The 16,387-nt window shown below is 32.2% G+C and overlaps 1 protein-coding gene across 2 annotated transcripts in view; it reads right to left on the bottom strand.

Annotated features, from left to right (window-relative positions):
• LOC148610781 (SCY1-like protein 2) overlaps positions 1-8,044 on the bottom strand; it is a 33,914-nt gene extending 25,870 nt beyond the window's left edge. For both annotated transcript variants that reach the window (XM_088596141.1, XM_088596142.1), the window contains exons 1-4: positions 7,981-8,044; positions 4,466-4,658; positions 2,785-2,942; positions 810-954 (exon numbers count right to left, since the gene is read on the bottom strand). In XM_088596141.1, coding sequence (XP_088452267.1) covers positions 810-954; positions 2,785-2,942; positions 4,466-4,618 — 456 coding nt within the window. In that variant the 5' untranslated portion in view covers positions 4,619-4,658; positions 7,981-8,044. The remainder of the gene's footprint in view (positions 1-809; positions 955-2,784; positions 2,943-4,465; positions 4,659-7,980) is intronic.
• Positions 8,045-16,387: the final 8,343 nt, after the last annotated feature.

Raw genomic sequence — 16,387 nt, 5'->3', positions numbered from 1 at the left:
GTGGTATACACGGAAGAGTATGGTAATTCCTCAGCTACCTGTATCAATTGGCGCCATTCATAGCTCCAAAAATTAACCCAGACTTTCTTTTGATAATATGGCACCTTGTGCAATATCAAAGAGAAACAATTACTTATAGTTAAGTTATAGTATAGACATCAGGAAAATACATCTTTCTGGACCCTCATACCAAAAGGTTCAAGTCTTAGCCCAAAAAAAAACAATCTCAGTCTGACCTTTGTGGTATAGAATAGTGTGAAGAAATATCATAGACATCCATAATAGAGTTTTACAATTAAGTACCATTCTGTGTAAGAATCAGGCAATGGGTGGCACATCATTTTTCCCAATTTAGTTATTTTAGCCTATAATATATTCAAAACATCTAGAAAACAACCAAAAAGCTATTTATGTTTATTCTGAAGAATCTGTGACATAGATATTTTGTGACTGCTTTTATAGGGAAAGAGTGCAGGAAAATTTTCACGCCATTTTTCCATTGTGCATTTAAACAAAATTTGACCTATCAATAAAAAGGCAAATTTTACTAACACTTGGATGATTATTTCTTGTGTGATCAGGTAATGCAGTAAAAATCTATGCGTTTTTTTCCCTTCATGTGCCACACTTTATATATATTTTGCTCGATTCTTTGAAAACTTTGCTATAAAATTTCATAAAACTTGCATGAAAAATCAAGGGTCTACAGGCAAAGACAATGGTGCCATAGCATTTTACTGCAATTTTTTTTGGTTAGTATAAAAGCTATACTGCTCTACTCATTTGATACTATTTCAGAACTATGTTACCTGTAACAGTCCATGTTTGATCTCTACTTCAAACAATTTGTAGTCTTTGAAGTCTGCAGGTGGAGGGCTGGGCATGTTATCATGTTTATTAAGTATATTGGCTAAACTGGAAAATACAGGTTCTGTGGCAAAGGCAAGTGTCTCTCTAAAAATAGAAAAAAGCTAAACTGGAAAATACAGGTTCTGTGGCAAAGGCAAAGGTCTCTCCAAAAATAAAAAAAAAGCTAAATTGGAAAATACAGGTTCTGTGGCAAAGGCAAGTGTCTTTCTAAAAATAGAAAAAAGCTAAACTGGAAAATACAGGTTCTGTGGCAAAGGCAAGTGTCTTTCCAAAAATAGAAAAAGCTAAACTGGAAAATACAGGTTCTGTGGCAAAGGCAAGTGTCTTTCCAAAAATAGAAAAAAGCTAAACTGGAAAATACAGGTTCTGTGGCAAAGGCAAGTGTCTCTCCAAAAATAGAAAAAAGTTAAACTGGAAAATACAGGTTCTGTGGCAAAGGCAAGTGTCTCTCTAAAAATGGAATAAAACTAAATTGAAAAAAAAAATATTCTGTGACAAAAATAAGTGTCTCTCTAAAAATAGAATAAAACTATACTGAAAAAAAATTCTGTGACAAAAATAAGTGTCCTTCTGAAAATAGATAAAGATACCATGAACTTGAAATACTGGCTCTGTGGCAAAGACAAGTGTCTCTCTAAAAATAATTTAAAAGAAAAATAAAAAAAATGTCTTGTGCAAAGGCAAGCATTGTTCTTAATTATTAAAAAAAAATGCTATTGTGCCCATCCAAAACTATTTATCTTTACCCACATTTCAGTTGATAAACTGTTACATAAACAAGATAAAATTTACAGAATAAATTAACATTCAAACATGAAGTGAAGAAGTTATTTTAAATATTATATATTGTTTTTATAAATTCAACAGTTGATTTCACAAAAAAAGTGTAAAATTGAATGTAATTTATGAGGTCACGACTCACAAGCTAAGATTTACAATCAACTTTAAACCTAAATCATTTCGTGAAATCAACCACAGCATACTAAGAGACTACTGTCCTTGCAGAAACCAGACTGATTCTTCATTTGGGGCATAACATAGTAAATTTAAATCCACTAATTTTTTTTCAATCCAATTTTATGCTAAACTCAATAGGATATTAGAGAGAATTGTGATTTTTCTGTATCAGAAGTACATGTTCAAAGTTTCATAAACAAATCAACTAAGTTATAAACAGATCAAAGAGTTATTTCCCTTTATTTTAAAGTTTTTTATCACTTTCTTTAAAATTTATTTGATTCTTACCATTTTAGTTAATTACAAACCAACATTATTTTTTTTAGAAATGAAGAGTTTGTGATCTTTAATGAAAAAAACATTTTTGGAAAAAAATGCAAGTATCACCAACTGCCTTGATATTTCATGGGCATCTTCTTAACACTTGAATTGTTAATACCACATTGCTGCTATCTTTTCAGAAATTTAACTATGACCCTAAGGTCTATTGTATGTACCTAAGAACATGCATATTTTGAGAATCAAACGGGGTCAGTAGAAAAAGTGATGCATAAATATTTCTAGCAAAATATTTTTCTCCAAGAAATGCCTTCAATAAGCATCAAAAGCAGGTCCAGAAACAATTAGAAGAGCAGATCGTTCTCAGATGGTGAAAAAAAAAAGGTCAAAAGCAAAAACATTTTTGAAAATGTTAAGGCATAACCAACTGCCTGATTTTAAAATAGACTTGTCCAAACCAAACTCAGTTAAATCATGAAGAGATTTGATTCTTCAGAGGACTTCAGAAAATGCCTGGCTAAAACAAGTTACCAGTTTATTAAGAGTAAGGTTTACCCAAGTTTCATATTTATTAATGGTTCTTTTAGGCATGATATAGAAAGATTTACAGATTGTTCAGGTTTTGTCTAAACAAGTTAACAATTTATTCCCAGTTTGGATTAGACAGTAACACACTACCTTGATTCTTCTAAAGGATGTAGAACAGAGAGTATTTTAGGATGTCTAAGTCTGGTCAGCTGGGATACACCTCTCTTTAGAGTATCTAATATCAGTTCTCGATCTCTCTTGGAGTATTTCTCTAATAACTTCTTCTCAAGTACAAACACAGCAGCTTCCTGCAGCGATTAATAGAACAGAATCTGAGATTTTATTTTTCAAATTACTGGCCTGATACTGATCATAAGAATCAGATACAATGATTTAAATCATTGGACTAACAAACAATGCTACACACACAATCAATACTGCATTAAATTCAAGACAGAAACAGGGCCATTACATGTAAAAAGAAAGTAACCCATTTATATTACCTACCCAGTAGCAATATTAATAAAATCTGTTTTGCTTAAATCAATACATCTAATTATGAATACACAATTTTTTCCATAATTGTCTAGTGTTCAAATTAAAAAAACAAATGAAAGATTTTAAATTGCATTGTATGAAGATCATTCTTGACTTCATCAGAAAAAAAAAACAATAAACCCACAAGCATTCAGTTCTCACACTCAAACCTTCACTTTTTTATCAATGTTTATCTATGCATATGTACATTATATGTATGGTTCATAAATTGTATAAAAATTCATCAATACCCACAGACAAGGCAGCCAGGATGATTACTATATACATGTATACTGGTACCTCCCTAACTTAGCAAAATTTGTTTGGAGATGCAGGACCCTAAATTTCTTAAACCGGACCTTTGAAAATCCATTTACACTGATCCTGGACCTTCAGCACTTTGGTGGACCATTGATTTGTAACTTGAAAAAGTCTAGAGCCTTCCATTTTGAAAATAAAATTTGAATCCCTGCTATGATTGTTCCTGGTTGATACATGTAGGTTTAATTACTTGTTTAATGTTTGTTTGTTTGTTGGGTTTAACGCCCAGACAGCAATATTTCAGATATATTTAGGCGATGAACATGAAGTGGATGACAAAATGAACATGAAATGATGATGAAATGAAAAATGGGATGGGACACAAGGATAATGGGGACGACAAATTTTGATTGCCACTGGAAATAGGTAGAGGTGGGTAGGGTCGGGCAATTTAGCCTTCTGTGGCAGAGCCCTATGGTTCCTACTCCAGGAGAATACAACAGTAGGGTTTTTTAACATGCAAGGAACTTGGCATCTTTCCCAACACGGTGCACCACTATGGTTTGCGGTCAGGTTTTCCATATTATAGCCTGACAATCCCAGCATGTAACACACCAGGGGTACCCCATTCCACCACCAGGGGTACCCCATTCCCACACCAGGGATACCCCATTCAATCACCAGGAATACCCCATTCCACCACCAGAGGTACCCCATTTCAACAACTTGTTTAATCCATTCTTTGATTAACAGATGCTGTGCATAAATCAGCCATGTACATGTACCAGTAGGAAAATTGTCTCTTTTTCAAATGAAATAAATCATTTTAACTTGTAAAATATTTATCAAATTTTAATTTGTTAATTTATCAAATATTTATTAAATTCTCTAACTTCCTTACCAGCTTTACAAAAAACTCTAGGGACCATGAAAGTTTCACTTACATTGTAGTCAGTGAGTGATTTGGTCTCATTCACCTACCAAAACAGTTGTTATTCCAATGATATAAATAGTACATTTGTCATGTTTGTACCTGTTTAGTTGTTTTCTTTATTGCATTGTATATTTTCCAAACCAGACCTGGACCTCCACTGGCTACATGATTTAAAACATCAAAGTCTTTTGACAGAGGATTACCCGGCAATGCACTACTCACAGCACTCCGCAATTTATTAAACATATCCATGATCTACCCTTGTTGTTCAATAACTAATCAATTAAAAATTCTGAAAAAAAAAAATGTAAAAGTTCTGTAACTTTTCAGTATTAGCCTATATATGTATGCAACTGGGTCAAAATGCCACTATTTCGTAATAATGAATGTCTACAGTGTCAATATGCTGTGAATGAGAATTCTGTTTGATACTGAGACAAGTCTTCTAGGGGTAGGGTAATATTTTTAACACTTTTTGAAATTTCATTCTTGAAAATTGGTTTTTCATGGTTTTTTTTATGTAGAAAATTAAATTATATATCGAATGATACCAAATTTGAGGCGTTTTTTTTTTAGCAATAACTTGTAGAATCAAATTTATGTGACTTTTTACGGAAAAATTGAAAATCCCATTTTTTCGCTTTTTTTGGATAAAAGCTGACTACGAAAATCGCCAGAATTCATCAAAAGAACCCCAGAAATATTAATTGTGATAATACTAAACAGAAAATACCAAATAAGCCATTTTTTACTGAAGCATAAATACTATAGGGGTTTTGACATGGAAAAATATGTCAATTTAAGTGATTTTTCAGTGGGGTAGGGATTAATTTTTTTTCATTTTACTCCAAAATCCTATGTATTACTGCAACTTTTTTAATACCATTTTAAAGCTGAGATATTGGGCTACATCATGGTACATATATATGTTAGTTTACTTTGTTTTGTAGAAAGAAGAATTTCAAAGAGTAAAAACATGTTTAAAATGGATTTTTGCCTCAACTAAGTATAAAAAGTAGCCAAAAAATAAAAATTTTTCAGTTTATTTTTTGCAACAAAAAAGATTCATAAATGAGAGGTATGTATATAAGGGTACCTGAAAATCATATTTTGGTTGATGAGTAGGGGGGTGCATGAGGGCATTTCTCAACCCACATACCATAGTTGAATATTGCAATTGTAGATTTCGTTCATATACATAGATATGCAAATCTGTCCCCTAAAAAGTCCCTCGCAACATTTCCCATCAAATTTGGGGTATATTTCAGGTCCAGGAATGCCACCTGTTGGATGGCGTAGAGACTATGCCTTGTATTATAAATAATGAACTTCATTTAATTATGTCTTGAATAAAAAACAAAAAAAGTAACATATGCTTTGATATAGAATCCAAACCACATACATGTACTTTGGTAACCCAGATTTGCACATTTAATTTTTCCTCGAAAAAAAAATTGAGACTCTTTTATGAGTATGGAAAATGAATAATCTAGCCAAGATAATGATGAAAGTAAATAATCTGTCTTTCACCAAAGTAGAAATAAAATTTCTGACCTGAAAAAAATTACCAGGCCTCCCTAAGAATCTAATGGTTGTCCCCTTACATTCTGCTAGAATCATGGTTCCCCTGATTACTATTTCTCTAAGCTACAGTACATACAAAATTCATGAAAAATGTTAAAATGCAAATGTGTTCCATGAGTACTAATAGGATAATTAATTGGAAAGAGTGAATAACCAAAATATGATCACGAGTGCCGATGAACACCTAGATTGAACGAGTGTGCGGAACTTGTTCCGTGCACGAGTTAAATCTTAATGTGTTCTTGGCACAAGTGGTCATATTTTGGTTATTCCTGATAATTATAGTATTAATTATTATTATTGATTATCCTATTTATTACATAGATTTCCTCCATTATTCATTGTTATTTTCAACACAAATTTAAAATTTTGTGAACAGCTTATTGATATTCATGTTGTAACGTTTTGGAGGGAGAAAGCACAAGAATGAAATTACCTAATTTACAAATGTATTTCACAGTGTGAATTAACGAAAAATATTACACTGGGAACAATCAGTAAATCACTGTTATCTACATGTATATAATAAAATTCATATTCTTTTGTCATGCAATTCTTTATTAACTTTCAAGATTCTTGTACCAACAAATTTATTTTTTTCAAGTTACAGTTTTGTAGTTCTTGTAAAATACATCATTATTTGATTATTTAATAAATGTCATGATGACAATAAGAAAGGTCCTTATTCTATGATTTCTGCCACATTACAAGTAGTTTTCTTAATTCCTAATACTATTTTACAACATTCTGTATGGATTTTTTCGAAGTTAGTTACTAATATTGGGTAGGCATTACCTAAATCAGCATGCACCATAAGCTTTACCATACATATACCATCTGTGCGAGACTCATAATAATAATAAAGAACATTACAAAGAGGGGGGTCGACCTGGATGAAAAGTGCAATATTTTTATTTATATTTAAGCGGCAAGCAAAATCAATATTTCTACTTGAAAATCTGTCCTGTTAACTAATGGGAAAGTTTTTTTTCAATAAACGAACAACTTGATTATTCCCACCTCCCCCCCCCACAACAAAAAAAGTTTCAACCCATACCCCCCTTTCCCCTGGCTCTGAAAATGGTCAATAAACTTTACAGCACTTCACAATACTTTACATTTTTTATCCCTTAAGGGTATCTCTGGCAACATCCATTTCGGTTTCAGTCTGTGCAGATATCGGAATTATTACAGTTCTCCATGGATGGTGGGAATATTATTCATGTGACGTAAACAAAATGCAGACCACAGCTGCAAATTCCAAACAAGAAAATGATTCTCTTTCCTATCTTAGGAAAGCTATGCTGTGATTTAGATAATATAATTGGAGTTATATTTTTACAAGGCGGGTTAGGTTCTTGACAACAGCAACAGCGGAACAGCGGAGATACACGTAGTACATCCACCTGTTTCCCTGATGTTTTTATAAACATTGTATTCACTTCTTTAAATAAGTAAAACAAATTAGAAAAAGACTTGAAAACTATCAGAAAAGATGATATTATTTTTACTGAAACGTAATCTTAACCTATATTTTTTTATTTGTTTGATTGAAGGAAATGATGAATTTTCTCTGTAAGGACAGTCACTTTTTGTAACTTCCGGGACATGACTTTTTTTTCGCAGTATATTGGGGAACCTTAAGGGAAATTTAGAAAGTACAAATAATAACGATAGAGCTCACACACCTTCGCGGCGCTCGCTATAATTGATATGCATAATCACATATTTTATTTTTTCCCCACTATTTACTGAAGAGCTCCCTTCCAACTTTCGGGTTCAGATCATGTATCGAAGAGCAAAGAGCAAAGAAAAAATGAAGTTTAACTACTGTAGAAGCTACATGTGCATGTTTATCACACTTCATGAAATGACCCGGCCAGAATTTTCCATTCGATTGTCAGACATCGCCAAAATTCAAATTGCAACGAGTTTCCAGTAACATTTCATCAAAATTAGTATAGAAAATCTTTCCAGCTGTGTGCTCTTTAAAATAAAAATGCTTCATAAACAAGTGAAATGCATATTACCAATTCTAAAGACAAAAATACTTTTTTCTTTTTTTGTTGATGTGGTGGCTTCCATTTTGAACACTAAATACCGGATTGAAAACCGGAAATATAACGTTGTATTTTCCGGAAAATGTAACCAAACTTTTTGAAGAGTATTGATCACCTATTTGATAGCGACTGTTTTCTAATAAAATAGTTGATATAATACCACATTTCTAAAAAAAAAATTTTTTTTCACTTTCAGGTGGATAAATAAATACATCGATACTTAGTAGAACAAACTAACAAACAAACAAACAAACAAACGAAAAAACAAAAAACAAAAAACAAAACAACTAAAATTCTGTGAAAAAAAGTGCGATTTTCACTGAAAACTAGCTCATTTATGTATCTCTAAAAATATAAGAGGATTTAAGGACTTGAAAAATACAAATTCTTATAGATTTTTTTTTGTATAGAAATATTTATACCAATATTATGCAAAATCAAATGAGAAAAAGTGCGGATGCAAAATTATGCACCTATGTAACCTTCAAAAGTAATATCGGGGAAGAAAAATATTTAATGTTTTTAATGTATTTCTGCAGGTGCAACTCTGATGAGGTAGATGATGAAAAATACTTTCATTGTCTTGCAAATCCCTTGAGACACCAGAAAAATATGTACACGTCTATTTAACTTATCTGTCCAAATTTTAACTCCTGAAATCCCGATGAAAAAGGTAATTTGGCTACTAAACAAATCTTGTTATATGCCAAATCTGGGAGTTGCCACAGAGCATCGTCCCTTATGCCCTTTGCAGGCTGGTAACCTGATAGCTAACTAATCTGCATAGGACACAAGGATGGCATTCCTGGTCTTGGAGCCCCTAACTAGAAATTACACAGAGGTTGTCATCCGACGAACGCATAATTCTAATCTTTTTTGTAATGGGCAAAGTTCCTATATTATATATATAACCATCATCCCTTGGTGTCCTCAACATATTTGAAGCATCCAAAAAGCTGCTCCGCCTACTCCGGACACAAGGATATGATCCTTGAAGCCTTTCACAACTCAAAAATGGCAATGAATATAAATAGCTAGTTGTGGTTGGAACAAAATATATATATTTTCCCTGCTTTATCACGTTTGTACCTGGCATCCCACATATTCATACTATATCGTACTATGTGGAAATTCATTCAGTCATTATAGACCTGTGTTATCTGTTTATAATGTAAGTTCAATGTAATGTGATGTTATAATTTTAACATACGTAATGTACCATGCCCTCTCGTGCCCATTCATATGGATAGTAAAAGTTATGGAACGCCATAACTGTCTTATCTGGTCAATTATATTTATACGATATATATATTTATATTCGATACTTTCTTATTTATATTCGGTTGTATTATCTTTATATGTAGTGGTTTTATCTTGATATGCGGTGGTTTTACCTTTATATTCGGTGGGTTTACCATTACATGCGGTGGTTTTATCTTTATATGCGGTGGATTTACCTTTATATGCGGTGGATTTACCTTTATATGCGGTGGCTTCATCTGTATATGCGGTTTCATCTCTATATGCGGTGGTTTTATTTATATATGCAGTGTATTTTTCTATATCAGCACTCTTCTTTATATGCAGTTTATACGACTTTATATGCTGTTCAAACTTCATTATATGCTGTAAAAAGCTTTGATAATCTCAATGCAAGGGTTAGCTTAAATATTCGGAACTTTCAAACTTGATCAATTTTGTGCAACACATTGTGAAAAAAAATCGAGGAAATTTTGCAAGAATTAGGCTTCGAGAATCTTGTAGAATAATTTTTAAAGGAAAAAATAACACCTGACATCATTGGACATCTATCTATTTCTCAAATACAACAGTTAGGCGTAAAGGATAGATCGGAAATATTTGCCTTATGGAAGTTGAAACCAGGTTAAAAAAGGTGAAAATTTCGAGATATATATACACAACGTCTCAGAATGTGACGACTCTATTCGCTACACTTCTCCATCGGATCAAATTGATGCAGGAAGATATATATATATATGGACATCAGTAAGATTCTTTTGGTTTCTTACAGTGTCCTGTATAGAAAAATGAGGATGACTTAAGCAAGCGTGATTTTGATGTTAGTTTAAACATATTTATTAAGTTATTTGCATATTTTAACACCAAGTCAAAACAATAGAATGAAATGAACTATAGCAAATGAATTACGGGATTCAGACACAAGACTAAAAGTCTTATATCAATCCGTCTCCTGAAATCAAGAATAATAATTCTGTCATTGATATATAGCATTGCTCAAGGAAGTAGTGCTCTAATGTTCATAACGTGCATTTGGCGAGTTAGATGCAAAGTGAAGAGGTTGCTTTTACTCAGGTCATAAGCAATTTTCAAAATTATTTTCAAGAAATATAGCTCTATAATTTAGATTTTTAATTTGAAGCGCTGGCTCTGTATCAAAAAATGAACCTTGGTAAACATTTCAACGTTTTAGTCATCAGACATCTCATCTGATCCAAATTATATGTAGTCCATGGGCTGGGAGGGTCCACCGTGCACCCCCTCACTCATCAACTTCATGGTGATTTTCAGGTACCTTTATACCTCCCACTACCGAAACAATTTGTCGCAAAAGAGTATTCTCGGATTCGTTTTCAGTATAAGCCTATATTTGTACCCTTCGCGCCTGAGATGAGAGGATATGTTGAATACTTCGATAATTACAAACAATAGTACCCAACATGTCTATTGCACACCGTTTATATGCCAAAGTAACATTTCAGTTCATGTTGAGGCATTTTTTTCATGGGTAGGGGTGTCAATTTCCCACCTAACATGACAAGGAAAAGTTAAAATATTCATTACTTGGGCTCATTTTGAAGCTAAGACACTATATTAATATACTGTATCACAAAAAGCTTGTTTAAACTCCGGTATTCTGACTAAAAGACAATAACTGGTGATGAAGAAGAAAATTCTGAAATTCTGAAAATTCCCATTTTTTCCGATTTTATAGTAATTGTCAACCTAAAAAGAAAATCTAAGCGCCTGAATTGATCAGATATGTTTAGTTCTACAGTGTCGGTATGCTGTGACTGAGAATTCTGTTTGATATTGAGAGCAGTTTTCTAGGGATATGGTTAACATTTTCAACAATTTTTGAACATTCTTTCATGAAAATTAGTTTTTCGTGGTTTATTTATGTAGAAAATTAAATTATCTATCGAATCATACCAACTTTCAGACATTTTAAGCATTAACTAAAATATAGTAGGTATATTCGAATCTTTAAGCAATAACTTGAAAAATCGAATATATCTGACTTTTACAGAAAATTCGAAAATCACGTTGTTTGCATTTTTGGATAAATTCTGACAACGAAAATCGCCAAAATTCATCAAAAGATCTCCAGAAGCATAAATTTTGATAATAATAAACAGAAAATACCAAATTAGTATTATTTACTGAAGCATAAATACTCTAGGGGTTTTGACATTGAAAAATATGTTAATTTAAGCGATTTTTCGGCGGGGTAGGGGTACATTTTTTTATTTAACCCCAAGACACTAAGTGTTACGCAACTTTCTTTGTACCATTGTAAAGCTAAGACATTGGGCTATATGATGATACCTAAATATGTTTAGTTTGTTTACACATGCTATCCCACGAAGGCTTAGACGCTCAAGCAATTGAGGTCACAAAAATCTAGATTTTTTGATTCAGTGGGGCATAAGTATAGGCTTATACTGGAAAGGATTCCGAGAATATTCTTTGGCGAAAAATTGATTCGGTAATGGGAGATATAAAGTACCTAAAATTCCCCATGAAGTTGGTAGTGGCGAGGGTTGGGGGTGCACGGTGGACCCTCACAGCCCATGGACTACATGTAATTTGAATCACGGATGAGATATCTGATGAGTAAAACGTTGAAATGTTTACCAAGGTTCAAACATTTTTTCTGATACAGAGCCAACGCTTCAAATTAAAAACCTAAATTGAGTAATTTTGAAAATTGCTTATGACCTGAGTAATTACTTAGAGCATTAATTATATCAACCTCTTCACTTTGCATCAAACTCACCAAATGCTCGTTATGAACATTATCTAGAGCACTACTTCCTTGAGCTATGCTATATATCAATGATATAATTATTATTCAGGAGACGGACTGATATAAGACTTTAAGTCTTGTTTCTGAATCTCGTAATTGATTTGCTATAGTTCATTTCATTCTATTGTTTTGACTTGGTGTTAAAATATGCAAATAACTTAATGAATATGTTTAAACTAACGTCATCAAAGTCATGCTTGCTTAAATCGTGCATCCTTATTTTTCTATAAAGAACACTTTAAGAAACCAAAAGAATCTTACTGATGCCCACATATATATCTTTTTCACTTGGTTTCGACTTCCATAAGGCAAGTTATTTCTGATGTAATTTCTATCCTTTACACCTAACTGTTCTATTTGAGAAATAGATAGATGTCCAATAATGTCAGGTGTTATTTTTTTCTTTAAAATGATTCTACAAGATTCTCGAAGCCTAATTCTTGCAAAATTTCCTCGATTTTTTTCGCAATGTGCTGCACAAAATTGATCGTGTTTAAAAGTTCCGAACATTTAAGCTTTGCATTGCGATAATCAAGGCTTTTCACAGCATATAATGAAGTTTGAACAGCATATAAAGAAGAGTGCTGATATAGAAAAATACACTGCACATATAAATAAAATAAATCCACCGCATATAAAGATGAAACCACCGCATATTAAGATGAAACCACCGCATATAAAGGTAAATCCACCGCATATAAAGATAAATCCACCGCATATAATGGTAAACCCACCGAATATAAAGGTAAAACCACCACATAACAAGATAAAACCACTACATATAAAGATAACACAACCGAATATAAATAAGAAAGAGTAATCAAGGGAACCAAGGTTATAGCGGTAATCAAAAGAATGTAATCCAGGGACAAAGACCAGACATGGAAAACAGACATACACAACAAAGAACATAAAGTAACTAAAATCATACATACAAAGTAACAAAAGTAAATGAGCAACTCGGACTCCACTAAAAACTGGGAGCATGGACCAGGTGCACCGGTAGGGTAAGCGTCCTCTGCTTTTCTAGAAACACCCGCCGAGTTGCTCATAAAAAGTCCGGGGTAGACAAACGAGGGAAGGAAAACTATGACCCGTTGAATAAATCAGTTTTCATGGCGCTGATGGATACACCATAATGATCCACGAGTTCATGATAACGACCATAAAACTTCTGTAATGATCACTTCAATCTTGTAGCAACATAACCCTGTTCCAGAAGCCTATTTGTTAGAGTTCTAGCGCGATACAAAAAGTCTGCGTAGTTTCGGCAAGCTCTGGCATAACGTTTGAGTTGTGATATGAATACTCCATACGCAGAAGCCGAAGGGATGTTGCCACAGATGAAAGGAAAGTTGACAATTCTGAATGAAAAGTCATCACGTTTTTCATAAAGTTTGATCAATAGTTTTCCTTTACCATCGATTTCTAAGTGTAGGTCAAGATATGAGGCTGACTTCACAGTGTCTGTGGTATCCTTTATCTCAAGTTCTTTTGGGTAGATGCGATGTATCGAATCCCCGAAATTAGGATTGTTTAAAGATAATACGTCATCTATATAGCGGAAACTGAGATTGAAGGATCTAGCCAAACGATAAAGAAAACATCACCGCGTATAAATATAATTGACCAGATAAGACAGTTATGGCGTTCCATAAAAAGTTACTGTTGTTGTTGTTGTTGTTGTTCTTCTTCTTCTTCTTCTTCTGTATATGTACACCTTTTATTTAAAAATTTCTGTCCAAAGCTTGAAATGCAATGAAACTGGTTATAAAGGATTTTACTGCATGAATATCAACCACCACGTCAAAAATCTGCATGGTTTGTGGCCCATTTATTGACATTTACTGAAAAATAGCAAGATGCGTGTAAATAAAGACTAATCACCCATATAAAAGTAAAATTTAGAAAGAATATATGTGGGAATGGTATGTATCATGTAATAGGTTACTAATAATAAAAAAAGCCTACTAAGTTAAACCAAGTTTTTCAAAAAACAAAAAAAAACAAAAAACAAAAAAACAATGGTTTTGTATATAATATATTGGTATAAGATCTAGTACATTTGTTTGAGGAAATGTATAATCAAAATTCCGACAAACTCAATTAATAGTCAAAGAAAAAGTCAAAAGTGAAGTCCGTATAAATGCAATATCAAGGGAAAAACAGGATAACTGGAAACCATTACAATGGCCCAGACTTGACACAGGTTTTCCGATGAACAAGCTAGGTAGTTCACCCCGTTTCCGTTACTTTTAATTACTTCCGGTATGATATTACAATACAAACGGGCAGAATAAAATTGCCACAGGTCGAAATTGGTTGAATCAGTAGTCAAAACAGCACAAAATGTATGATCAATAAGTAATTGAAAATAAAATGAGCTTAATTAAAATAAAAGTTCAACAAAGAAGACACAAACCTAAAAAAAAGTCTTGAATTTTGAAGAAAGACGCATCAAGTTAAAGACAAAAATGATAAAACACAAGTAAACAATTACAGAAAATAAATTTGTTGACACTATGGAAGCCCATCATCTATACTGCATAAATATGTTTATCAGACTGAAATGAAATATCTCTTAATAAGATCTGAATATCGGAAATATTAATAAAACTTTTTAGGCAGCGTATGAGACGTATGTTTGTATATCCTTGGTGCAGAAACCTGTCTCTCAGGCATTGATGGCACATTAAGAGGTTAGCATTGTGGCTACTAGATCAGAGATAATACTTTAGCAACTGAAAAAAATGTAATCGCGAATTATGTCTACAGATGTTCAGACTAGATACACATTCTTATCATAACTTTAAAGGTATTAAAAGATAACATATTATAGACGTGTAGGCTGTTTACTTATTTATGTTTTGAATTTAGAAGTCAATATCTGTTTAATTTACCATCAACTTTTATCGTTAGTATTCATAAAAAACATAGCATACAGGATACTCCTTGCACACGCCTAATACTTATTTTAAAGACCTTAAATATTAAAACCACTAATTGAATTGTGGTATATTTCAATCATCAATTTTTAAGCTGTACTAAGTACAATTGAAGGCGCACTAAATTTTGAATTTCTAATATCATTAAATTGATTGACATTCTTATGTAATATTTATAACTTTGGTTATTCGAAATATAAGGCCATGTGAATTTGTCGACCTTGCTTTTAAGGCTTTGTACTTTTAATCACAAATGACATTGAAAACAAGCCATAAACCCAAACAATACAATGAGTTGCGAAAATGCCTGTCGTATAGAGTACAATAAAGCGATAACGATAATTAGTAATTAAAAATCTACATAGTAAAGAAATTCGTTGTTTTAAAACCTTCATTGACGATTACGTTTTTTTTCTTGTATTAATTTGTATTAACTTGAATAACCATAAAATCGTTACTATTGTTATTATAATTTTTCATACTTATTTTTTAAATATTCGCTTGTGTATTTTCAATTAAAAAAGTTTCCATACATGCATCCGTATTTATGAATAAATTAAGATTAAACACAGCAGTATCTATCCTTTTAACTATAAAAGTGCCACCACACTATTTTACAAAGGCAAAACCATAAACAAAGGTCATGATCCAAATTTATTACACAATAACAAATCACGATTTTTCTCTATATTTATAGGTAGTATGCACATAACTGTGATTTTGAATGAAAAGAACTTAACTGTAAAGTTGACATATAATCACTCTAAAATACCACAGTCGTGTAAGTGTTAGAATGTGGTCTGCTTCAACAAGTAATAAAATGCAAAACAAGTCACATCGCGGTTTTAACAATTTATTAAGATTTGAAGTGTGATGTATTGGATAACCTTAACACACACCCTATACAGTTTCTAATTCTAAGTCAAATGTATAGTTCATTTATCTTTTATTTTCTCCACTCTGTTTAACAATAAGCTGTTTCAAATGTTACTTAAAAATCTTCTACCTTGCCGAATTATATTTGTCAAGACGATGCATTCAATTAATGACGAAATTAACAGGAAAGGAAGAACATATAATTTTTTAAAACATTTATTCTTATAAATTTCTCAATTAGAAATGTAATTATCAAAATAATGATTGACATGTAATACATGTAATTATACACATTAGTTTGATTTGTATTTTTTGTAGAGAAATCATCAATTAAGAATTAGTTCTCAAATTTGTAAACGTGACTTTTATGTATATGAATTTAAACGTAATAACACTTTTTAAATTTCATTTTAATATGCGTTTATGAAAATAAGTTCTGTGAAGTCCCTTACAAATTATCACTTGTAACTTATATATATTTTTAAGC

Source organism: Perna viridis, chromosome 8 (genome assembly GCF_037379345.1).
Source record: "Perna viridis isolate PV_CMFRI_1.1 ecotype Kerala chromosome 8, ASM3737934v1, whole genome shotgun sequence".
Classification (NCBI taxonomy): domain Eukaryota; kingdom Metazoa; phylum Mollusca; class Bivalvia; order Mytilida; family Mytilidae; genus Perna; species Perna viridis.
The sequence above is the reverse complement of the archived record's forward strand: the minus strand, read 5'-3'. Positions and strand labels throughout refer to the sequence as shown.